The sequence below is a fragment of the Xiphophorus couchianus genome, chromosome 1, assembly GCF_001444195.1.
Source record: "Xiphophorus couchianus chromosome 1, X_couchianus-1.0, whole genome shotgun sequence".
Taxonomy (NCBI): domain Eukaryota; kingdom Metazoa; phylum Chordata; class Actinopteri; order Cyprinodontiformes; family Poeciliidae; genus Xiphophorus; species Xiphophorus couchianus.
Window position 1 is genome coordinate 21781583 of NC_040228.1, and position 24838 is coordinate 21806420.

General features: G+C 39.1%; 1 protein-coding gene and 1 non-coding gene across 8 annotated transcripts; both read right to left on the reverse strand.

Moving 5' to 3' along the window:
* Positions 1–165: 165 nt before the first annotated feature.
* On the reverse strand, positions 166–21863 carry LOC114142951 (protein kinase C-binding protein 1). 7 transcript variants are annotated; one of them, XM_028014639.1, is made up of 21 exons: positions 21716–21863; positions 21383–21618; positions 16540–16610; positions 15188–15351; positions 13039–13182; positions 11368–11481; positions 10640–10732; positions 10435–10522; positions 10285–10340; positions 10125–10202; positions 9921–10036; positions 9358–9833; positions 9139–9267; positions 8065–8217; positions 7279–7788; positions 5495–5935; positions 5251–5393; positions 5010–5090; positions 4178–4256; positions 3837–4076; positions 166–1309 (listed from the first exon to the last, which is right to left on the reverse strand). In XM_028014639.1, the coding sequence occupies exons 2-21, from the start codon at positions 21394–21396 to the stop codon at positions 1131–1133; spliced, it is 3369 nt and encodes a 1122-aa protein (XP_027870440.1). In that variant the 5' UTR covers positions 21397–21618; positions 21716–21863; the 3' UTR covers positions 166–1130. The 7 variants fall into 7 exon arrangements, with proteins under 7 accessions (XP_027870440.1, XP_027870391.1, XP_027870400.1 ...); XM_028014590.1 differs by having other exon boundaries at positions 13039–13260; XM_028014599.1 differs by having other exon boundaries at positions 13039–13260; positions 21712–21858.
* A 1712-nt stretch (positions 21864–23575) lies between these two features.
* trnak-cuu (transfer RNA lysine (anticodon CUU)) lies at positions 23576–23648 on the reverse strand. Its single transcript has one exon. It is a non-coding gene; the product is annotated as a tRNA-Lys (tRNA).
* Between the last annotated feature and the right edge of the window lie 1190 nt (positions 23649–24838).

Sequence of the window (24838 nt, forward strand, 5' to 3'; positions counted from 1 at the left end):
TTTTGTAAAATGCAGCAACGGCGATGCCAGGGTGCTCAGGCAGCTTCTTTGCTTCTTGGTCTTATCACCAATTTACAATTGGATGATCAATAACATATATTTGCAACACTGCAATAGAAAGAAAATGTGTTTTTATGTCTGTTCAGATCAAATAAGTTGAGAAACTTCTTCACAAGTCCATTTATTCTTTTTACAATATGTAAACAGTAACAAGACAAAGCTCTACACAAACATGCTCACAGGAAATATATGGCTGAAAAAGCAATATATATTTATGTCTACTCAGATGGGCACATTTTTGATTGGATTTACATCTGCTTTGGGTAACTGGCTACACAAAGACTTCACTAGGAGCTGACATTCATGTGAAGAAGTTTCATTTCAAATAACTTTTCTCAACACATAGAAATGTGATTGCAATAAACATACTATAAAAACATGTAACACTATAAATATCGTTCAGGTATCTTCTTACAAAAGCTGTACAGTTTAAATTGTTTAGGCTTTTTAATAAATCAGATTTTTTTTTTCCATTTTAAATGTGTGGCTATATAACACAGAACTACAATACAAAACTGGTATGAAACCAAAACGCCACCACTGACATGAAGCAAACATGTTGGACTGAAATGTGTTGTTTAAACCTGCACTTCTCAACATTAAGCAAGTGTGGTTTAAACCAAAAGAAAAGAAAAAATAAATCATTTTAAGTACTTGTGATGGCACCATAATCATTGTGTATAATTGTTGAAGGCTGTTTCAAATGTTTTGTCTCACAATATGGAGAGCAATCAAACAGCAGCATAGTCCTATGGAGCAGCAATGAAAGAGAAATGAAGAGATTATCCTGTGGGTTGATATAATCTGAGCAACAATGCAAAACTGTAGAATGAAAAACATTTCACATCTCGAGACAGACTATTTTCACATGATTAACTGACTTAAACGCAGATGTGGAAACTGAAAATGAGAAGTGAACCGAAAACAGTCCAGTGACCACATATACAAATGGGAATGAAAGAGAGAGAGAACAAAAAAAGTGATTTGTCGTCAAGGTGCAGGGCTTGAAGCACCAACTTCGAGGCCACCTGCCTCACATTCACTCCACCGATGTGTCTGTAGTGTATCAGTTAGGTCACAGTGACACCAGAACTGTCCTTGTTTTTGTCAGTGTAGGTGGGAGAGTTGCTTTTGTCCGATATCGAGCCTGCGGCTGAGGGAATGGACTGCACAGCGGGAGAGTGGCCCGATGGTTTGACCAACGGCTCCGAGCCGGGCTCTGCCTCTGCTTCCTGCTGGGATGCTGTGGCTGGGAAAGAGCAAAAACCAACATGAGAGAGAAGACACTTTTTATGTTTGACAGTGACTTTTTAACTTTTTGTGCAACACAAAATCAAATCAGGCTAGAAAATTGATATTAAACAATTCAATTTCCTTCAGTTGTCAAAGGGACCTTGCCAATGCACACAAAAATGCTTTACAGGAAGCAATCATAGCTTTTGAAATTTGTCATCATGTCAGGTTACGACTAGGCCTGTCGTGATAAACAATAAATCAATTAATCGCATGATAAATGAAAGTTATAGACCTCATTTTAATTTATCGGCTTTATTGTTTCTTCCTGTATTTTTCTCTCTTTCTATTTATGGGTAATGGGTCTCCCATTTTCAAAACCTGAGAGACATAGTAGTAGACAAAAAAACATAGGTATAACGGGTTCGATCGTGCAGTTTGTCCAGCCACACTGCAAGAGCAACACACCACACACGAACCGATTTCTCTCGCCGACATTCAGATTTCAGACAGAAAATCCAGTAAAAGCCACTATATCACACGTGAATTTAGTGTAAACAAACATGGCCGATGACATAGAGGCAATAGCAATAGTTTGTGAGCTTATTTTAAGCGATAAAAGATGTAACAAAAAGAAAAGGCGTTGGATAAAAGTTGTTTGGATTTACTTACTATGATGTGGAGGTGAGTTATTCTGTTTTTTCGTCTTTACCATTTGTGTGTTTAAGCTTCATCGGTTAATTTGTATTTACCGTTTTAATGTTTAAAATTACATTGAGAACAATGGGCACAAAATAACGGCTACAAGTCTAGATAACTAATTTTAAAACCAGGCATTAATCAATGTTTTTCTAGAATCTACCTGCAATGCATGTGGCTAGTGTCAGTCCTGACTGAATGAATAGCATTATAACCTAGTTATGTCACATTAACGATGAGCAGCTGAAAAGTTACCGGGTTTATCAACTGCGGTAGCAATTTCCCTCCAACTCCTCTCCTTGTCATTTCTGTGGATATTCTTTGCACGAAATGTTGAATAAACATTAATGTTGTTTCCACATATCATCCCCGATGTCCCTGAACTTTGGGTTGCCCCGTGTTAGCTGTTTGGGATTCCCCTCCGTGCCTTCCCCTCAGAAAGCACGAATTGGAATCCGTGCTTTCTGATTGGCTACCTGTCACATTCAACAGGCTGCGTTCTCGCTCCCAGCCTGGGAAAACTCCACACACTGCAATAAACTGGCCAAGACAATCCAACATGTTGAATATGCCTGTTTTAGATCGGAGCGGCCACGACGTTCCACCGACTGGACCCGATCAGTCCTAACACACAATACAGGATGATCGGTTACAATTAACACAAGCGACAATCTAAGAATGTTGGTCATTCAAAGATTGTCATAAGGGGAAAATCGGGGCAACAAATCGTGTAGTGTGAACTGGGCTTAAGGGAGGACTGAACTATGGCATCAGGTAGTCGGATATGCCCATCTTCTCTATCTAAATCTAATGATTACTGAAGGGCAATATAGTATACAGACTTTATAATCTGCACTCTTTTGGTTGAATGCAGTTTTTATTTCCACTTTGATTTTATGTTGTTTGGATTTTATTCAAGTGCATTTTTGTTAATGGAGACTGAGAGTCAATTTTAGTTTTGTTTTTGGTTGTTTTCTTTATTTTGTTTACGAATTTCAGTGTTAAATGTTCTTTTGAAAATAACGTGTACCTATTTTTGGCAGGATATCGCTTGGATTATTATGTCATTACCATTACATCAGTTTAAAAAGGTCCTCAAACAATATTATCGATTATCGCAATAATTTTTGAGACAGAGACAATTAATTGCTCAGCAAAATTTGTTATCGTGACTGATCTAGTTACGACCAAACTTGTATATGTGATTAACCCCTTTACCTCAACTGATGCCTCTAAAATATAATCCACTACAACCAGCTGCCTTTAAGTCACCTAATTTGTTCTGTAACGACCTCAGGGGTTCATTAGAGAAACACAACTGAGTAAGTGAGTCAGGAGTAAAGGTAAGATTCAGTTATAAAATAATAACCCATGTGCTAGATGACCGAGAGAGCTCAACAAGTCCATCATCCTAAAATGGATAAGGAATCATAACTGCAAACCTGCAGAGAAATGGTTTTTCATCAACCTGAAGAGCATTAATCACAGACACAGCTAAGAGATCCATGGCAACTTAGAAAGAGCCGCAGAGAACCACAGATTATGCATGCATGTTTGAAGTTTAACACAAGAAACATTGGAGCACAACTGAACTCGCTGGTCGACGTACATAACAACAGCAAAATTCTGGTGGCAACCTTATGTTGTGGGAATAATTTGCTTCATCGCATGGGAATTTGTGATCGCAATGTGACAAAGGGTATGAATACTTTTGCAGACATTAGACATTAACTTTTTAAACAAACTAAGGTTGCTTGAAAGCTGCAGTAGCAACAGATGCTACGTTTTAAAGCAGATTGAAAAAACAGTACAATAACTTAAAACTGAGAGAATTCTTGTTTTACCCGACTGTGTGCAGGACTTCATGTGCTCAGGCCAGTGTGCTTGCTGACAGGGGTAGTCACAGTAGCTGGTATTCCAGCAGCAGTAGAAGATGGCCTCCTTCCTGCAGTTGGCGCACCACTGTTTCTTTTTGGTCTCATCCACCGCCTGCTGCTTCTCCAGCTCCATCTGTTTTTTCACCTCAGCAACCAAACGTTCCCGTTCCTGCTCAAGACTCTGCCTCATCTCCGCCATCGTCAGCTCTGCGTTCAAGTGGTAAGTTCAACATGAAGCCATGCTAACCGTCTTTGAAAATAAAAGGTAATCGCATGATATCCATGCAGCCCTGGAAGCAAAAACCTACCCAGATTATGCTTCATCTCTGATAACTCCTGCTGATGAAGCCACTGGAGTTTTTCAATCTCTATCCTCAGACGTCGAATCTGTAGCAAAAAATAAAAACGATCAAGAAATCAGTTGTGGTTAAAATAAAAGTATAACCTGTTTAAATAGGCATAAGCAAACAATATTTAGTTTTTTAAAGATCTTCAAAGTGCACAGGTAAAACATTTATTTTATAAAAACACAGAAGCAGCCATTAAACAAAACTGTTAAACCCTATAATTAACTGAGGTGCAGGAATACACTGAAACCATTTTCTTCTAAATTATATAATCCAGCTGGGACATTTGGTCTTCTTTCCTTCACTACATTGCTTCACTTATTTGATGAGATTTACTGGCATTCCTTCCTGCTATGGTCCCACCACAGACTTTCAGATTTGGACTTTGACTGGGACACTTCAACAACTCAGAATTAACTTAATCAGTCATTTTAATCTGCCTTGTTTTTACATATCCTGGCAAGTTTTTGCTGTATATATAAAAAAAAAATCTTAATGTTTTCACTCTAGAAATACTTTTATATACAGAGGAGTTCATCATAGTAGAGGCAGGGACAGACAGATGTACTTCTTGTCTTTCAGTTCATAAAACCCCAGTTTCAAAACTCGACAAACTTTTCAAAGCATTTTATTGTTTTTGTGGCATTAGTGGTTTTCGGGGGCAGAGAAGGAAGAATAAACTACATATTTTCTTCCCACCACTAAACACCCTAGACCTCCAAGCTACTTTGTTATTACTACAAGTTTCTTAAACAACTTTTGAAGAGGCATCAATATGAGAGGGAGGGATTACCTCAGCAATCGTGTTTCCTGATGTACTTTTAGAGAGGTCGTTGTAGATTTCAGTCATTGTCCCTTTTATTGTGTCCATAATCTGTGAGAAAAATAATAAAGTTATACATTTTAAATACTTGCAAAGCAAATCCAGAGCAGTAACTTTATCTAGGTTTTAATATTTGTCTTTAAATATTAGAAAATCTATGTGAAGGTTTCTAAACCTATTAGTAATATTATTAATGGGAATTGTGACTTACTTTGTTGGTGTATTTGGCGATATCTGCTGCTACATCTGCTGAAACTGTGGGGATCTGCAAGTCTGCAGACACCAGAGACGACGCAGCAGATGTGATCTGTCCCGCTGTTGATGAGGAGCTTTGAGCTGGGTCTTTTTGTTGCACTGCAGTTGACAAAGATGGAGAAATGTTAAGAGAAATTAAACAACCTGAAATAGTTATATAAGTTTTTTGGTGCATAATCCCAGCGGTGTTTTTATATTACCTTTAGCTGCTTGTCTGGTCTGATAGCGAGTGCTGGAGGAGTTCTGCTGTGACTGCAGCTGCTGGCTGCGCGTCTGACTCTGACCCTGGACACCCGACTGCTCTTCGTTCTGCTGCCTCTGGAGCTTCTGCACTTGCCATTTTTGCGACGACGTCTGTAACTTGGTGGGATTCCAGACCACCGCCTGCTGCACATGCTGAGCCGTCTCTTTAGGAAGAAGCGGCCGCTGTTTTTTTACAGTTGTGGGTGCTGTGGACGTCGTGGAGCCAGAAGGTGGCGCAGTGGTAGATCCACTGGTGGTTGTGGAGGTGCTGGGCTGACCAGATGCTGCACTGGAAACAAGGTTGAGCGCTGCTGTGATGGACGGCTGCAGAGAGTCCTTCAGGTTGGAGGCAGCTTCTCGTGTCGGTGTAGCTGACGCAGCAGATGAAGACAGCTTACCTAAACAAAAAGCAAGAAAGAATAACTAGGACTGCTTAATAATCTACCGCACAATCTGGATTTATAACATCAGCATTTGAAACCCAAACGATGTGAAAAAGCATTACAATTAAACCCCATTTGTAGAATGTAAGATGTATATTTTCTTTTTTAATTGAGGGAGAAAAAGATCATTTTAAAAAAGGAACCAAAGAGTGAGCTTGAAGTCAGACTGTTGCATTAATCTGGTTTGGTTTGCATTGTGTAAATCACTTGACCAGCATGTCTACACATTTCAAGGATTCTTCCGAAGTTTAATACGCAACAATAAATATTTTATGCAAATTTACGATGTAGACAGGCAACATTTGTAGAAGAAAATTACACTTTCCTGTTTTTCCTCCCGAGTATAATCACAGGGTTTGAGTCTTCTTCCAGCTTTCTCCAAGTTCTGCCAAATCTAAGACCATTCTGATTTAAAAGTTAAGACCCAAGTGGAGTATGAAAAATGATGATTTCTGGCATTATAGCAAGCTTCACAAACTTCAATGTATTCCTTCTGTTTGTCGTTTTATTTAAGCCAGTTACTGTCGACAGAATTCAACCCACAATTAAAATTCCAGTTTTAAGCCAAGCCACAATAAAAAATAATCATGCCCATAAGCTGATTGTAGATAATGAAACGTTAAACTGCTTAAACATGGACTGAGACAGCTGCAGGAGCAATATTCCTTTGCAGGATTACTGCAGAGGCTGAATGACTGAGGAGAAACATTCCACTGACCTTGTTGCATCTGTGCATCATGGGGTTTGTTGCTTTGGCACAGTGTAATAACATAATAAATAATAATTACTAAACTAAGGCTAAAATAAATCTAGTCTTTAACAACAAATGAAATTAAAATTTGAAAACTATGGGACCGGTAAGAGTAAAAATAGGAAAAGTTGTTCATACGTTAGGGTTGTGGCTTAAACGTTTGTCTTAAAAACAGAAAATGGTTTGAATGTTTTAAATTAAATAAAATCTGCCATGTTAAGGAAAACTATGGAAATTGTCGCTTCTTGCGATCATACAAGTGCAAAAAGCGGTAATGGTAGTCTCTTGAAAATGTTTTCAGAGAATTACCTGAAAATCATATCTACAAATCCAAATGTACTTATTCTACCAAAAATAGTTTTATACCAACATATCCAATCAAGACATTCCAGCATCACTGTGACAATAAAAAAAACAAGAACCATGAGCAGCAGAGCAGACATGGCATGATCCTACCAGTACTTGAGTTTAGGCTTATTTTTAACTAATATTTTGTCTTAAAATGTGATGGAAACAGAGCACAACCATAAAGTGGACAAAGCCTCACCTTCCACCTTGGCAGCGTTGGACTCTTTAGTATTTTTGGCAGCGGCGGAGCTCGGGTCTCTTCTCTGCCTCTTTGCGTCCCGTCCTCCATGTTCGTCGCCCAGATCAATGACGAGCTCTCTCTCAGAATCAGAGTCCTGTTCAGCGGATGCAGAAGCTGTCTTGCCCTCTTCTGGTGGTTTAGGCTTTTCAGTGACGGGTTGAGACTGAGGTGTCCTGGGCTTTTCCTGCAGATCCCTGTCTGGACCGTTGCAGCCCGGCTTCTCTTTGAGCAAAGGCTCAGGGACAGCGGTTTTATCCCCCGTCGCTGTAACTCCCTCCTTACCCTCTCCCTCCGCACTCGCCTTTGACCTTTTTCTTTCTGCTTTCTCCTTGTCCTCGTGTGCAGAGTTCTTGGACCGGTGTTCTTCATCGCTGGGATATTCGCTGTCGCTGGAGTCAGATTTCTCAGAGTCCTCAGAGTCGCTGTGGTCCACATCTTTATACACATCTTCAGATATCTCATTAATACCTGTGTAGACAAATGTAAAGTTCACAATTATTGTAGTAAATCACACAAATACACAATCTCTGGACTGAATTGGACTACATGTAATTGTCTGATTTAAACTGTACCCATTTCTATTGTGAAGTAGCTTGACATGATTGTTTTACATCGGCACAAGATACAAAGATAGTGTCAGACTACTCAAAACTGTTTGCCAAAAATGATCAAATTAATTATTTTTATATAATTAACAAATCCAAATCCACGTTTCAAACAGTTATAAAGTATATCTATATTTACCCAGCTGTGCTTTGCAGCTTTCAATGGTCTTGTCCAGACTCCTGATGGGTCTCTTCGTAGTGGTGACGGTAGTGGGGGCTGCTTGTTGTTGCTGCTGCTGTTGCTGCACTGTCTCACTTAGTTCCTTCAGGTCCATTTCAGCCTTCACTCGATCTGAGTTAAACATAAATTACAGGACAACAGTCACGATTATCATATGTCAACTATGTACACCCTTCCAATTCAGTCAACAAGATGTTTACTGCATTCCGATGGGATTTTGTGCAATAAATCCACACAAGACAAGTGCATAATTGTGATGTAGGAAGAAAAGTTCTCATGGGTTTCAAGATTTTATTTAATACATTTTTTTTTTACAAACAAAAATCTTACAAGTGATGCCTACATGCAATCAGCCTCCCAGAGTTCCAGCAGTAAGTCTTATGGGGAATGCGTCTATTAGCTTTCCATAAGTAGACACTGGCATATTTGCTCATTCTTCTTTGTAAAATTACTTAGTCAGTCAGATTGGATGGAGAATGTGTGTAGACAAGTCAAGTCCTGTCACAGTTTCCCAATTGGTTAAGATGAGTACTGCGGCTGTGCCATTCTAAACTTATTCAGCTAAAATAAAGCCTCATGACCACAACAAAAAAGACAGAAAACAAGTAATGACCATATTTTAATAAAATATTGTGATGGCATGACCAACTTTTCCATTTTTCAACAGACTGAATGTTATTAGCACACATGTTAATGACATGTGTGCTAATATATAATATATGATACATGGAATGTATCATATATCTTTGTACTTAGAATTACACACAGCTTTACCACTTCTACTATTTCAGTAATAAATTAGATGACTTCTGAATGCCGGTGGTTGCACTGGATTTCATTTGGCCGTATCAAAGTAAAAGGGATGGAAAGTAAGTTTTTTTTCATTTTTAAAAACATGCACTACTTTGCATTGTTATTAAAATCCAAATTGAATACACTAATGTTTCTGGTTGAGATATGATAAAAACTTAAAGGGACCTATATATTGTTACTGGGTTATCCATCATAAATACTATTTTATGTGTTACTGACCAAGGTTAAGGTTGAGGATGCCTCCAGTTCCTGCTGTCCTGTCCTGCTTAGGAACCAGTGCAGAGTTTATGGGTTTTGGACTGCTGCTCACACTAGCAGTTGGACCAGGCTTCCCCGATACAGGAGATGCTGTAATTACAAGATTTTGCTAAGAATTTCAAAAGCACTAAAATCGTCATCATGGCCACCAAAGAAAAGGAAACTTGAAATATGATCTACCAGTGCAGTCCATCGATTCCTCTCCAGTGCTGTAGTGTAAGGCAGGGTTCCTGCTTGGCTTCTCGGTTTCTTGCTCCCCATCAGACCCTGTGTGAACCGAGGAGTTGGTGCTCATTGGAGACCGAGGCATTTCCATCATTGAGGCCCGCCGGCTCATCCCGCTGGGCGTAGAACTTTTGCTGAGGATCATCTTGGGAGAGGAAGTCATGTCAAAGTTGAAGCGGAGCTTGTCTGGCTTCTCTGTTTTCACCGTCCCGGCATTGGGGTTGTTGGGGTCCGCCAGCATCTGCAGCTGGTTGTTGGGTGTGTAGGGAGTGCGGAAGGGTGCGTAGTTAAAAATGCCAAATTTCTTGCGGATGTTTTCCACGTAGACCTCCATCTCTTGCATGGCGCTGTTGAAAATGCTCTTTGTTTTCTTCACAGAGAAAGGGATTTCTTTGGACATCAGGTAGCAGTTGTTGATAGGAACCCAGGCGCTGAATGGACGACGGCAAAAAGAATATGAAAATCAGCAACTTAGAAAAATGTATTAAACGATTCGCAACAAGAGCTGTTTCTCTTACCGATCATGTTGCCCAAAGAAGCGTGCGTCTACTTGACCATCCTTTTCTCTGAGTGCTTTTGCCGGCCAAAAAGGAAAACCCTTCAGCTTAGCCCAAACCAGAGGGTGAGGCTGACTCTATTGAAAACAAGGAAAAGTAATTCAATATGCTTCAAATATGTAAACACTCTGTAAATATGGTACTCAAGATAAAGCAAAGACCTACACATGGCTCACAAAACCAGTTATCCCTTTTTTGGCAAGAAGACAAATAGCACTCCGGACACACCTCAATCTCATTCATCTAAAAATGAATTTAAAAACAACATTAATGACGCACTACTTATTGTTATTCTGTCCTTAACAATTTAGAAGAGAACTTTTACCTCATGTTCACAGATCTTGACAATGACCTTTGCAGTTGCTGTTAATTTATGATTACCTGAAAAAGAAATTGTTGTAATTTTATTTTTCTTTGGGGGCTTGCACAATAAAAGGAGTAGGTATAAATATTTATAAATGACAAATTGCCAAACCTCCATTATAGATAATGCAGTTGTGTAAGATCCACTTCATATCAGCAAGAAAAGCCTCAGTGCAGCCGTACATTTTCTTTTTCACATTCTATAAAGAGGGAAAAAATATATATTTACATATTCAAGGACAATAAAACATTTTAGTGGAAAAAAGTAGCATTTGGTAAAGCTGTCCCTTGCTTTGAGTGCTTAAAAATGTTAGTACCTTTTCTATAGTACTTAGGTCCATAGGGTGGAAGATGTACTCTGCATAATCCGGATGCTGTTCTAGTGACACGGGTTTCTGAAACGGCTCTGTCTGCTCATTAAAGACAAGCATGGGACAACTGTTAAAGGCTGAACTTTGAAAGACTAACCTCCTGAAGCCACAGCACCCTTTGCATCCATGTCCAAGACGCAGTTAAAATAAATTCTGATTTTATTGCAGTAGCATAATCCCACACTGAAAATTTTGTTGCAAGATTTTGAAGATTTTTTTTTAAAACCTCCCTGTTCCAGACTCTTACTGGTGGGCAGCACATAAGAGAAATGTATCAGTTTGTCACATTAAGTAATGGATTATTTATTGAAAGATTCTTCATATGTTGACCAAATTAAACTTAAATTCAAAGTGTACAATTTAAACTTTTTGTGGTCCGGACACAGTTTTATAGGAATTTTGTTTTAAAGGGAACTAAAACTTTAGCTTTACTGTGAGATTTTCTGCTCTATAGAGCGAGTACACTCCAACAAAAGATTGGACTTGGATTGGTTTCTAAATCTTTCAGTATGAGATCATGCAACTGCAATGAAAAAACAAAAAAACTGTATATAAAAATTGTAGGAATTTTTTAAAGCATAGTTTTCAAAGGTTGCTGTTTGTTGCAGGATTTTAGAATATTATTTCAATAATCTGTGTACAATACAATACAACAAATAAAATGGCTTCCTTACCCCAGGCTGTTTGATTTTTTGGAGTGCAAATTTCAGTAAGTAGGAGAGTTGGTCTATTGTTAGCATTGTCATTGCTTTGCTCTGGGTTTCAATGCACTCAGCAACTGTTATTTTCTGAAAGAACATAAAATGAAGACAAGAATTATTGTATAATCATAATAATAATAAACAAGTAAAGTTAAACTTTGTAAAGTTTATCCCACAGGTCATTTTAGCTATACATCTTAAAAAATAAACCAGGTTTTTTTCTGTAAAGCCCCAGTTCATGGTATTCTTATAGCATCAGGTTGAAAGACCCGATGCTATAAGAAAATCAGAACTTGCACAAACTGAGTCGCAAATGCAGAGTGTAGCCAGGGGCATCACTGACTCCCATTCCCAAAGGTTAAAAAATAGAAACAGCTTTAGAGAAATGCAAAACAAATTATTTAACAGATTACTTTCAAATAAATAATTCTAATTAAACAGGAATCATCAAATACGGAAGTGGTAAAAAAGATTAGAGAGGAGACATAAGATTATAATTTTTATATTCATATTTCATTACTTAACATTACAGTTTTATCGTTTTGTAAATATGCAAGCTGTAGTCATAATATCAATCAGATATGAAGTATTTGTCCGTTAATTTGTCATTTTGAATTTTATTAAACAGGTGACCAACTTTTAGGGAAACTAAGAAATTGATCTAAATGAAAAAAATTTAAAAACTACTTTCATTCAAATCAAGCATCTGCTTTAGCAATACTTTGCATGCAGAGCAATTGCATCTACATTTATACTGGGCCCTGCTCATGGTTCTTTACTTGAGTTGCACCTCTACATCATTTAGATTATAGTTAAATATATATTAGTAACTCCATTCAAAAACCAAAACCCATTACACGTTACATTAGACGTTACACACAGTGATACATTTCCAGTGTTTATTTCAGGTAATTCTGTTGATTATGGCTTAGAGGGAATAAAAAACTCTCACAATCCTCTCGAGGCTGTGGGATTCCCACCACACCTCTTTCTTCCACTCAGTTTTTCATTCAAATTTTTCGATAAAGAAGTGTTTCCCCAACCTTGGTCCTCCAGGCAGACTGCTCTGCATGTTTTAGACGTTTCTCTGCTTTAAACACACCTGATTCAGATGACTGCAGTTCAGCAAAATCGAGATAATAAGCCTAAACTGAAATTAAGGGAGCTGAAGCAGGGAAACATGCAGGGCAGTTCGCCTTTGAAAAACCTGGGCCGCAGTACAGCTACTGTCTGTAGGACTACAGGATAACTTTTAAGTGAGTCATCTTCCTTGTGTTTATGAAGGCCACCCTCATTAGCTATAATCATTCAAATAACATCTGAAAATATCAGTGTGTGTATAATGAATTCATGTAATTACAAGTTTTTACTTTATGATGATTATTTATTGAGCTGCACCTGAGCCCACGTTAGTCACATTTTGTTATTTTGTGCAGATCTTCATCTCCTGTAGTGACAGGATGATGTACCATGGTGGGTCATTTGTCTCCATGTTTCGGCCTGTACCACAGGCTGAAGCAGGTCATTACACTGACTTATGTCTTCACTGGGACACCTCATTTTTGTCAGCTGAGCCATGCTGAATTTAACGAGCATCTGCCTACGCCCACACCCACACACAAACACACGTCGTCCGTGCGATACCTCACACTCTGGACAGAACCAGTCGCCCTCGGGCTCGGCTGGTAGTTTGAGGCACTTGGCGTGGTACACCCTGGGGCAGAGCTCACAGCAGAGCACCTGACCCTCGCGGTGGCACAGCCAGCAGTAGAAGTCATTCCTGCCGTCCTGCGGTACAACATCAACAGGGTCTGTGGTGAGTGCTGGCTGCTTCATATAGTAAAAGGGACCATGTCTTAGCTCTGACTGAAATGCAGGCAAGAGAAACAGGGGGCAGGTTTCAAAAACACGCAGGAACACAAAAAAAGGTGCAGTGCAACAGAAACAAGGTAGTATTAAGGTGAGGCAAGCAGGGTAAGCGGCACAAGGGACAATAAAGGCAACAAAACCTACACGATGTTGCTTTTTGCAAATAGGACAACAATAAATCAAATCCACTAAAATTGGGCTTCCCTTTTTAAAAGATACATAAATGGTTTGATTGTGCTCATGGTGAATACAAGTGATAAAATTTAACAGAGTCAAACCATAAACTATTTTGCCAAAAGTATTCATTCATGAATCCAAATTATTGCTATCATGGCCACAGGTGTTTAAAATCCCGCATCTTTTCAGGCAGACTGCTTATACAAATTTTTGTGAAAGAATGGGCCCTCTCAGGAGCTCTGCGAATTGCAGCAAAGTTCAATAACAGGATGCCACCTGCGCAATTGTAAAAATTTCCAAACAACACAGTTAACTTGTAGTGGTATTATAACAAAATGGAAGAGATCAGGAATGACAGCAACTAAGCCAATAAGTGGTAGAACATGTAAAAATCACATAACAGTGAGATGGTGAAGCATTCAGGGGATAAAGGTCAAATTTTCGGAACAGACACTTGAGTACAGAGCACCAAATTTCATGTGGCCTTCTAATTAGCTGAAAACCTGTGTGTAAAGAGCTTCATGGAACTGGATTCCCCATGATGAGAAGCTGTGTCCTAACCTTACATAACCAACTGACAGACTGAGAGTCAGTTCCTTTCACTGGACAATGCTTGTATTGCATAAACCTCCAAACTTTGTGGGGAAAAATCTGGGGATAGCCCCTTCCTGTTCCAACATTACTGTACAAAGCAATGTCCAAAAATGAGTGAGTTCATGGAGGACAATCAAGGAGATCCTGACCTCAACCTGATAAAGCTTCTTAAGCTAGTGCAAGCCGTAGAAGTTGGGCCGGCATCGTGTTAAACTCTATGGATTAGAATTGGGATACCACTCAATGCCATGCGTTTCAAGGCATCTGAACAAATACTTTTGGCAGTGTAGTGAATTTAATGACAATCATATTAAGACAAAATATGCTCATGTCAGAGTAAAAACCAAAATATAAATAAATAGGTGCACTTATCAAAACAAACTCAGTGTCTGAAATACATGGTTATGTTTAAAATGCACTTAAGTCAAAGCTCAATATGCACAATAAGTGACTTTTTATGCATTGCTATTGATCAGCAGAGTATTTTTATTTCTCTCAGTTCTGCTGGTTGAATCTGTTTACATGATGCTTATATTGATGTTTTTTCATGCCAAACAGCTCTGCTGACTCTTTTAGGAAAATGAGGGACTGGACTACATTTCTTCAGTGACTCATTTCTCTTTGCATACCTTCCGCTATTTGTAGCACTAAAGCAAGTATAGAGAAGTCTGATTCATTACTGTCAGGAAACCTATTCACCTCTGTGGGCCTTTCAACCAATCTTAAGTGTGAAGAAAGCACCGTGTAGCTCAAACAGTTCAACTGGATAAATATTAGCATGAAAGTTGCAAGTTCATTAGCCAGCAATTATTACACTCCAAACAGTCCTTTGCAGTACGAGTATTGCACACACTGATATTGTTATTATGATATATGTTGCAGGCTTAATCAGCACATTGGACAACTACAAGTGAATTGAAAATAATTTGGATTTAATCAAGATTATGTATTTGGTTTTTGCTCTGAGAGAAAAAGGACTAGTGGCAGGGACTGGTCTAACAATATTTATGTTTTAAAATGTTACACAACACAAAGACACTTCCAAATTAATGAAGAGAAGTCTGTGTGTTAAAGGGACCCCTGACGATCTCTTACAATCCGATAAAAGCAGCAGGCCAGGCCTGAGTTTGCGATGAGCCTCCAGGAGCCTTACCTGGTCTTTGTTGTTACAATTCACAGCTCCTGGCTTTTTCTTTTTCTTAAGGGGACTGGGAGAAGTGTCTGAAGGAGAGTGTCCATTGGAGGAATGGGTCGGACTTGACACCTTTCGCTTCTGTGGTGCTGCTGATCGTTCCGCTGAACCTGGTGCATCAGGTGCTGAGATGAAAAGGCTTGTGTCATTCGAATTGCACCACTTGTTGTATAAAAGTAGACAAGTTAGACCAAAAATAAATTAATAAATGCTCCAATAGATAATTTCCATTACCAAGAAAACATGTTAAGCAGAGCAGTAAGCTAAATTGTTTCATTAAGCAACACACCATGTCCTGCTCTAAAGAAACACAAGAACACATTAGAAACAAAGTCATTGATATCAGTTAAGAAGTTAAGGGGGTTAAAACGGCATATTAAGAATCAGAAACTCCAGAAAACATAAACCAAAACCCTAACAGGACTACTCCAAGAGCACAGCAACTATTCATCCAAGTCACAAAAAGAGCCCAGAACAATATCAAAAATACTACAAGCAACAGCTTCCTCAGTTAAAACATTGGTGCTTATGATTCAACAATGTAAATGAGACTGGGCAAAAATGACATCCATGTGAAAGGCCAAAACCCCTGCTGATTCTGTTGAAAAAATAAAAATCCATCCAAATCTAACTAAGATGTTGATGCAAGACCCATTCGTGCTTGAAAATCCTCCAATCTGCTACTCCTACTAAATTAAGAAAATTCTGCAAAGAAAAGTGGAATAAAGGTCTTCCACATTGTTTGCAGGTAATCTCTAAGCTTAGAGAGCAGTGGTTATTTCACATAGGGACAGTTTAGTTTGGATAGTTAAGGTGAAATCATTTTGAAACTGCATTTTGTATTTACTTGGGCAAATCTCTCTGATATAACTCATTTGACGATTTATTACATCCAAGTACAACTAACAAGGCAATTAAGGGGAAATAAAATCATAGAGATTTATATCCTAACAAGAGCCTAGCAATATTTTAGTTTGCTTCCTTCATTGACCTAAAGATTTATTTCAACACCATTTACATCACTGCAAAAGCAACCAAACATTTTAAATATAGCTAAATAAAGGAATGCCTGAAATCTTTGAGTACATAAATTAAAACATTAAAACAAATCCCTAAAAGGCTTCATCTAAGGTGAAGGGTGTGTGCTGATTCCTGATGGAAAAAGCCATACAGTCATAACATATCACTGTTGCAGATCTAATGCCCATTAGCATGCATTAACCTCTCAAAATCCAATAGGAAAATCCTGTTGTGTTCTCCGACACCATCATGTTTGACTTCTGATAGGACATGCACGGCCTTAAGAGACTTACCTTTCGATCGCAGAGAAGCGTCCATCCCCTCTACCACATCCGGCTCTTTCTTTATCTCCTCCTCAGCCAGACTGCACAGCAACGAACACGAGCACACAGGAACACAGGAAGAGGGGCAAACACAGAGTCAGAGAGAGTGTTCAGAAACCACATCAGCGTTATCTATAAACAAGTAGAACACCACCTAAGGCACTGGGTCCCAGAGGACCTGTCAACAGGGATTCTACCAGTTTCCATTGTTTTTCTACATCTCATCAGACTTGAACGCATCTTTGACTTTTAATGTGACATTCAAACGCTTTCCACATTTTCAGCTACTATCAAGTCGGAAAATGTTCTTTATACTCCAACAGAGAGACCAGTAACAATCACCATGGCAACATTAATTTGACAAATGAATGATCACAACAACACATAGGACCGTTTAGCCAACATTACCGAGTATCCGCGCTCGTCAGAAGATGTCGCAGACGAAGTAAAATTGTGGCTCAACTGGGCCACGGCCTGTTTTGTTTATGACAATTGGCGAAAAGATCTACACTAACAAGAAATCCAAAGAGAGCTGCCCCATGCGAAGAGGACAGCCTCTCATTGTAATTAACAGTACACACTTCTACCACCTTCCAAGCCCCTTCAGTAACAACAGCAGACTCTCTGGAGGATTTAGGCCTTTTCTTGGAGACCATTCAGGTCATCTCAATATTCTGGAACAAAATCTTTACCAAATAATCTGTTTGGAATCCACCAACTATAGAGATTCGCTTTCACAAAGCCTGCTCAACATAGAAGTCAAACCATTAACCTCTGACAAAAAAAAAATAATAAAAAAAAATAATCCTCACTCCCCCCCGTCTTTGCTCCTGCAAAGCATCTCGTTCCCTCTGTGGTTACAAAAAGCAGAATAAAAAGAGGGTTTGGCAATAAATGAGGGTCGTTGGCTCTTCTTTTGTCCAAGCAACACAGGGCCTCGTTCCAAGGATGTGCCCTTTATTCAAAAGACCAGGGAAAGAAGCCCTCCAGAGAACCCCTGACAGGTCACACACTCGATCAGTTAATAGCTCTGGCTGCTGCAGCTCTGGTTTCCAGCTGAATGATAGGGTTTCAGTCTGCAACTCGAATGCCCACAGTTGTGGGATGGTTTTATTTTCACTTGGAAAACTAAAACAATCCTCTTTACGCCTCCAGACTCCATTTTTACAGAGAAACTCCAGACAAAGTTGGTTAAATTGCAGCCAAGCTGTGGATATACGATGGATAAAATGTAAGCCCAAAAGTCTGAATGTGAACAGATGATCCAAAAGATAAGATTTGATACAAACAATGAAACCCAGATATAATGCAATCAGCCAGTAGTTACTTAAATTCCTCTTTGTGGTTCTTCTACAACCCAAAGACCTAAACAAAATGACCATTACTCAAACCAGGAGAGACTTTAAAAATGAAGCAATAAGAGAAAGTTTATCAAACTGAAATAAAAACATTAAACAAAGTTTAAGCTATGACACATGGAGATCTTGTTTCAGCTAGACCAGCTTTCTCACAAGCGCACACACACCCCTTCAGGGCCTTCCTGTTCCGGACTGAGTGAACAAACGAGGCCCACATGAAAATAAGAGACGTTAGCCGAGTCTCCACCACAGCCCTGAAAAGGAGAGAACGTTCGCCATTCTTCAGCAGAGCTGCACAACAACCTCGTTTTCAAAACCTTCTTAGAAACATTGTCAAGAAATTTCTGCAGCCACCAAAAAGACAAGATGAGCTGGAGAAAAAAGGTATCCAAAAGGGCTTTTTTTCATATCCATCAAGCAGCAAGCAGACTTAAAGGCAAATAAATCCCCAGCAGAGAGTCAGATATATTCCAGAAAGAGCAAATAAAAAAAATTACACACACACATTTCTCTTCTGCAAGTACTGTAGTACCTGATGGACAAAAAGGAAACAACACTGAGTCACTGCCTTCAGATTCCACTCCTGTGAGAGACGAGCAGGGTTCTCTCGTCACAGAAAATGGAGGCCACAGCTTGCTACCCTCCCCCCCCACTCTCCCCCATCCCCCACTCCAAGGCTGAGACTCGGGCACGGGCACATCCACGCAGGAGGACCGGCGAGAGATCTGTGGAGATTACAGTCCAACATTTCTGAAAAAATAAAGACGGTTGTGTCAGGACGAACCTTCATGAACCAATCACAGAAACAAGAGGGAAAACAACAGCGAGGAGACACGGGAAAATCCAGCAGGACGAGAAGCACCGGTCTGGATTCTCCCACCCCCCACCTCTCCACCTCTTTCAGTATGTCTTCGATCCTCTTCCTTCTCTCCTCTATGAACACCACTGTCGCAGAATAATTAGATGTCATTTTTAAGGAAGGAGAGACCCAGAATGTGAAACCAAAGTCAGATCCTGACGAGCCCATTTCTATGCGAGTCATAAGAGGCTTGTTAAATTCCTAAATATCTGATACAAAGCAATTTCAGAGTACAGAGACGATCTATCATGTGCAAGACAATATGTTGGACTGAAACTCCAAATGAAAGCAACTTAGATTGGTTCCACTGGCTAAAAAAGGAGCAACAAATAAGCATACGGAGCAGAATTCAACATAAAAGTAACAAGAAAACCATTTTTCAGCTATACAACACAACTCAGAAGATCCAAAACCACCAAAGAGACTCAGTTTTCCAACCCAGTAGTCACTAAATAACTAATTAGTTCCTACATTTGATAAAATAATGCATTTATCTGCAATAGAAAAACTTATCACAACAATATTCATTGCTATCATACACAATAAATCCTGTAGAAGAGAAAAATATTAGACCTGGATTTTTATATAAGGCTGTACAGGATGAACCAAAGATGGCTGTGGAATTTTCCAGAAGGCCCTTGCTCTCCCTGCCGTGCTCCCTCCGATTGTCAATCTTTAACCTCAGCTCTGGCTGCAATTGGCTGGAAGGCCAACAGGCTGGAACGCCATTGGTCGGCCGCACTGTGCCATACAGATCAGTGTGCGGGCTCCCCTCTTCCTCTTTAAAAAGCCTTTTTTGCTGCAATGCAGAGATTTTCCTCCTGCATTAGTCGGTTTTATTTTTCTCCTCTCACTTTAGCTTATTCCCCATCTTAATAATGGCAGCATAAAATTCTAAAAAAGGGGGATTTTAATCAAGGATTTATGGGCGATTACATTTGTGCATATACAACTGTGATTTATGGCTCTACTATTCAACATCTGTCACCCTGTTGCCTCAGAAGGAGGCCCAGATTGGTTCCCCGACTTATCTCACTACCAGTGAGAAAATGACACGGCATGCTTTTGATACCTAATAATCAAGCCAGTAAAAATTTGACTTTTGGTTTTGATTTTACAACGTGAATTAGTCGCAGGCCAAAAAACCCTCTCTGATTGTAATGTTCCTATTTTCAGGGTTTATGTAGATCAAAACTGCCTCTTGTCAGCCCACAAGAGAAAGAGATCCCTCTTTGTTTCCCCCACGCAGCTGAGATTGCTATAAGGGTGCTACATGACGTAACATGGTGTTCTGCCTATGTTCTGATAAATATAGCATGACACAATGAAGCATTTGCTCACATTTTGAGTAATCTGTTTCATATTTTTTTTTACATAAAATCTTTTTTTTAAAGAAGTCATTTTTGAGATGTTTGAATATAAAATAACCTGTCTTACCTTTGTCCGACTTCCTACATTGAATTTCTAGTTGAAGACAAACCTAGCTGGCTTTTTTGTTTATGTGTTCAAAGCTACGAAAAAAATAGAAAGCAGCAAGAGTAGGTCGAGAAAAACAACCTAACAAAGATTAGATCCAATCACTGAAATTCTTCCTAAATCCTGTTCAGATGTTTAAATATTACATAATACAAAGATCCTCTTAAATCTTGTGTTGTTTCTTTGTCCTGGTGTCTGATCTGCAAAAGGGAGGGTAAAGTTCTTTCAACATGAGCTCTCTGAACACAAAATGGCCACTGTGTGTATGCGTGTGTGTGAGCGTGTGTGTGTGTCTGAGAGTGGAGGAAGCAGCTTCACAGTACAGTTGAAGAAGTCAGGGGCGGAAACCTCAGGCCCATGACTCTAATAAGTCCCGTCTAGTGTTTTTCAGCTTTAAAGATTAGACTGGCGTGAAAGAGGGGTTCAAAAACAGGTTTGAAGCTGCAGTCATTCTTTGAGGAGTGTGAAGAATAGAAACTCCTGTGTCAACAAACAGAAAGTCATGCAGATTTCAGTTTCAAGATGTTTTAAACTGCTCTAAGTTTTGCCCTGAACTACCTTCACTTCTTCCAAACCCGCATGTTGCCACTTGCTCTTCCTCCCTGGGCCTGGCATGAGATAAGAAGCCAGAGCAGAGCAAGTATACTTGCACAGGGTACATAGTACCCCCAACATGCCCATCCCCCTTGTTTCTCTGCCAGGCTACAACACGAGAGCAGCAGTAGAAGCAAGGAGATGAGAGCACAACTTTTAGATCAAGCTCTCTTTTGCCTTGTACACAGGAAAAAGAAAAAGGATTTGAAATGGTGGGATCTGCCTGCTGTATGGCAGCCAGGCTGTCTGGGGCACACATGTGACCCTGAGACACAGAGAGAGAGCAAGGGTGATTGTCGTTACCCAACCCACCAACCCCCCAACCCTAAAAAACCCCGGTGGAAGGCGCAGAGGCCTGACGAGGCCTCCAATCCAGCCCAGCTCCTCCTCCTCTTCCTCCTGCTGCACACTAAGCTGACTTTAAAGGTGTGCATATTCATCATGAGAGACCCCACAAGTCAGCACGACAACAAGAAAGGAAGCCATGTTGCTATCAGAAGGCTGAGATAAAAAAGACAGAGCTTACCTCTGTGGATGCATGGCTGCCTGACACAATGTTATGTCAACACTTATAAAACATGGAGGACACTCTCAGCCCTCAGCCGGGGAAGGCTCCGCTCTTCAGGCAAGGCGATCAGGCCCTGGCGATGTTAGCCAGATCCTGACTGGTCGCCTCCCTCGCAGGCGAGATACAAAGCTGCGCCTGATTGGCCGAAATGTTTCCTGAGTAATTATCTTTGTTCAGTGCAGGCAGGGGCAGCTCTGTGAGAGTCAGAGGCAGGGGAAGAAAAATGAGCACAGAGCTAGGTCTAAATCCACACAAATATATGATTAAGAGGAGCATTTTTGACATACAAACCCTTTGTGAGAGTGTTCTGAAGCGTCCAGGAGGAGAATCTGTCGGCAGCTCTCTCAGTGGAGGATTAAAAGAGTAAAACTGTCAGCCTGTGGAGTGTTAGTAGCAGGACACCATGGCTTCCCTGAACAAGCCTCCATTTTTTATGTGGAGAGGGCCTTTGTTTAAACTCCTCCCTCCCACTCTGCTTCCTCTAGACTTGGAGGGGGGGGAGAAGAAGCCACTGCTCTGCACCTATTAAGAATGCAAAAAGGGCGAATTAAGCTGCAAGTGATAAATGATCTACACTGACTTACACTACAGCTTGTTGTGAAGGAATCAAATAAACTAACATGACATTTAAACATAATTCAATATAGTTACTGAAGTCATAATCTTGGCAACTAAAAAGGTCACCCAGAGGTAGACAACCAAATAAAAATGTATTTATCCAACATCTGAATTATGATTAGCATTTCAGTTGCTAATGGTTGATTAATTAGGTTTTCCCATACCTTATTTTTGTTGCCTCTTTGGGACTTCAGGACATTTTCACACAGTTGTAATGTTTTTTTTAATGATGACATAGCCAAAAAGCATTTTAATGGGGGTGGGATCAAACACATTGTAGATATACTGTAAGTCCCAATAAAAACCTCACTCTAAGCTGACAGCATATTTTGTGACAATATTATGCTCTGGAAGGGATTGGAGCAAATATAGGTAAATCTCAATAAATAGAAAATCATTGAAAACTCCTTGTATTTCAGCAATTTAATTCAAAAATCAGCAAACTAATTACACAGAGTGATATATTTCAAACAGTCATTTAATTTAATTTTGATTACTATAGTCTACAACTAATAAAACCGTCAAATGAAGTCTCTTACAACAATACATGAGAACATCCATCCATTGTCTACACCCACTTATCATTTCAGGGTTGTGGGGGGGATGGTGCCTCTCTCTAGCTGTCATTGGGCAAGAGGTGAGGTGCTCTCTCTGAATATGTCACTAATCCATCACAAGTACACACAGAATTAACCACCAATAACTCTCTGCTCATTTAGAGAGATTTATTTACATGCATGCATGTTTTTAGACTGTGGAAGGAACAACCTGAAGAAGCCAGAGGGAACACTCAAACTTCATGCAAAAGGAGGCCGGGATTTGAACCAAACACATTATTGCAACATTTTAGTGTTAACTGTTCTACCAAGCAGCCCCATATACGACCCATAAAAAAGGGTGTTACTGAGAAGCATGTCCATATATTGTAAAGTATATGTAAAGTATATTCATTCAGATATTTTATTATTTTTTTATATACTTTAAGTGAAAACTAACATTTATTTTATTTATGTATTTGCTAATATATTTATTATTCAAAACTTTTCAATGTCCAATGTTTATATATATGGGTACTATATATTGGCTGCAATGTATTTGCCATTATTTTAGGTTTTAATCACCGTTTGGATGTTAAACATTAAGTAGTTATTGTTTGTCTTAGGTTTTTCAAACATTTCCTATTTATTTTCTATTTGCTTATAGCACAATTGTGTTTCCTCATCCCCCATAACTGTTTGACTTGATTGTCTTATCAGTTATTCTTTTATTAAATATTTGTAGTGCTTTTTTTAGCTCATAGGTTTTCAACCTGAGAAAATAAAGACTTGTGTTATTGGAAAAGAAGGAATAATTGTTTGACAGATACCCCCAGAATTGTCTTTAACATGAAACATTAAAGAAATGAAAAATTGCTTCATAAATAACAGGTTTAATCATACCCGGTCAATCATATTTTTGTACTAAGTTTTCTTCGTATCTACACTAAGACAACTGATGCCTGCATTTAAAATTCTAGGAAATGAAAAATTTGATCGCCCAACGTGGGGCTCGAACCCACGACCCTGAGATTAAGAGTCTCATGCTCTACCGACTGAGCTAGCCGGGCTGCGAAACTCAGAAAAACAGGCGCCATTTTTCCGTCACATACCAGCAAGTGTAGCATGCACTTTGTCTAATACTGCCCTCTACTGTTTACAAGCGATTCCTTCAAGTGAAATACCTTTATATCAGAAATAAAATATAGTATATGTGCTTTATGTTCGGCTGTGTCTTTAATTTCAAGACCAAGTACGAAAGACAAATTAATAATCTTGTATTTTATTGGTAAATAGTGACTCTTTTTTTTTTTTTTTTTACAATAAATTAAGTAACGGTTGGTTAAAAATAGTTTTAGGTGCTTTGTAGCTAAATGTGCTACGTACGTCTATTCCGTAACATTACATTGACAACTTTGGACAGTAATGGACTTAAAAATAATACATCTAAACTGATTAAAACATGTAAGTTCATAAGTACTGAAATATTTGCATATAAACGGTTTGGAGTTGTAAATGGACATACCTCTCAGGCGACACCAACGTAACGCCAACCCAAGTGCAACTTCCGGTCACTGTAACAAAGGACAAAAAAGGCGGAGTGACTAAAAGATAAGCTATGAAAAGTAGCGAAAAACTGTTCTAAGATAAGATAAGTAATACATGAATATATTTTTACTCAAATAGAAATAAAACATTATCCAAAACAGTATTCAATAATTGTGAAATGGAATGGGAAAAAATACATTTTCCGCATTTACAACCAAAATCTGAAAAATCTTCCTGCAATGCCAAGTCACAACATAGGCCATCTCAGGCTACTACAGATGGCAAACAGGTCTAGTCCTTGTCCAAATCCATCCAATTTGGTCCTAAGTGTATTCAGTCCAATTCATACAAGTTCTATTTAAACTACAAAAGGCAGATTTAAACTGATATTGTGTGCAAACTGTTAAATATCACCAAACTGCATATTAATGCAATACAATTACATTTAGTAAATAAAAAATTTAAATGCCAATGATGTATCCATCTAAGCAAAGAAACAAGTTTTATCAATTAGGCTCTTTGATACAATCTCCCCTCCTGAGGATTGTAGGTGACATTTGAGTTGAAAAATACCATTTGAAGATGTGAAAAACCTCACAGGACCACCAGATCAGTCTACTTTAACAAGTTGAGGTCATAAACAAATATGCACCAGGCTAGGCATACTTTTTTTATGTGAAATAATTCTAAAGGAAGAATATGAAACTTCCTT

Coding starts and splice junctions, on each gene's coding strand:
- LOC114142951 (XM_028014590.1), bottom strand. Junction 11,482..13,038: donor GGTTCTGTCCAGAGTGTGAG/GTATCGCACGGA, acceptor ATGTTCTTTCAG/AAAATAACAGTTGCTGAGTG. Junction 9,834..9,920: donor TTCTTTGGGCAACATGATCG/GTAAGAGAAACA, acceptor TCGTCCATTCAG/CGCCTGGGTTCCTATCAACA.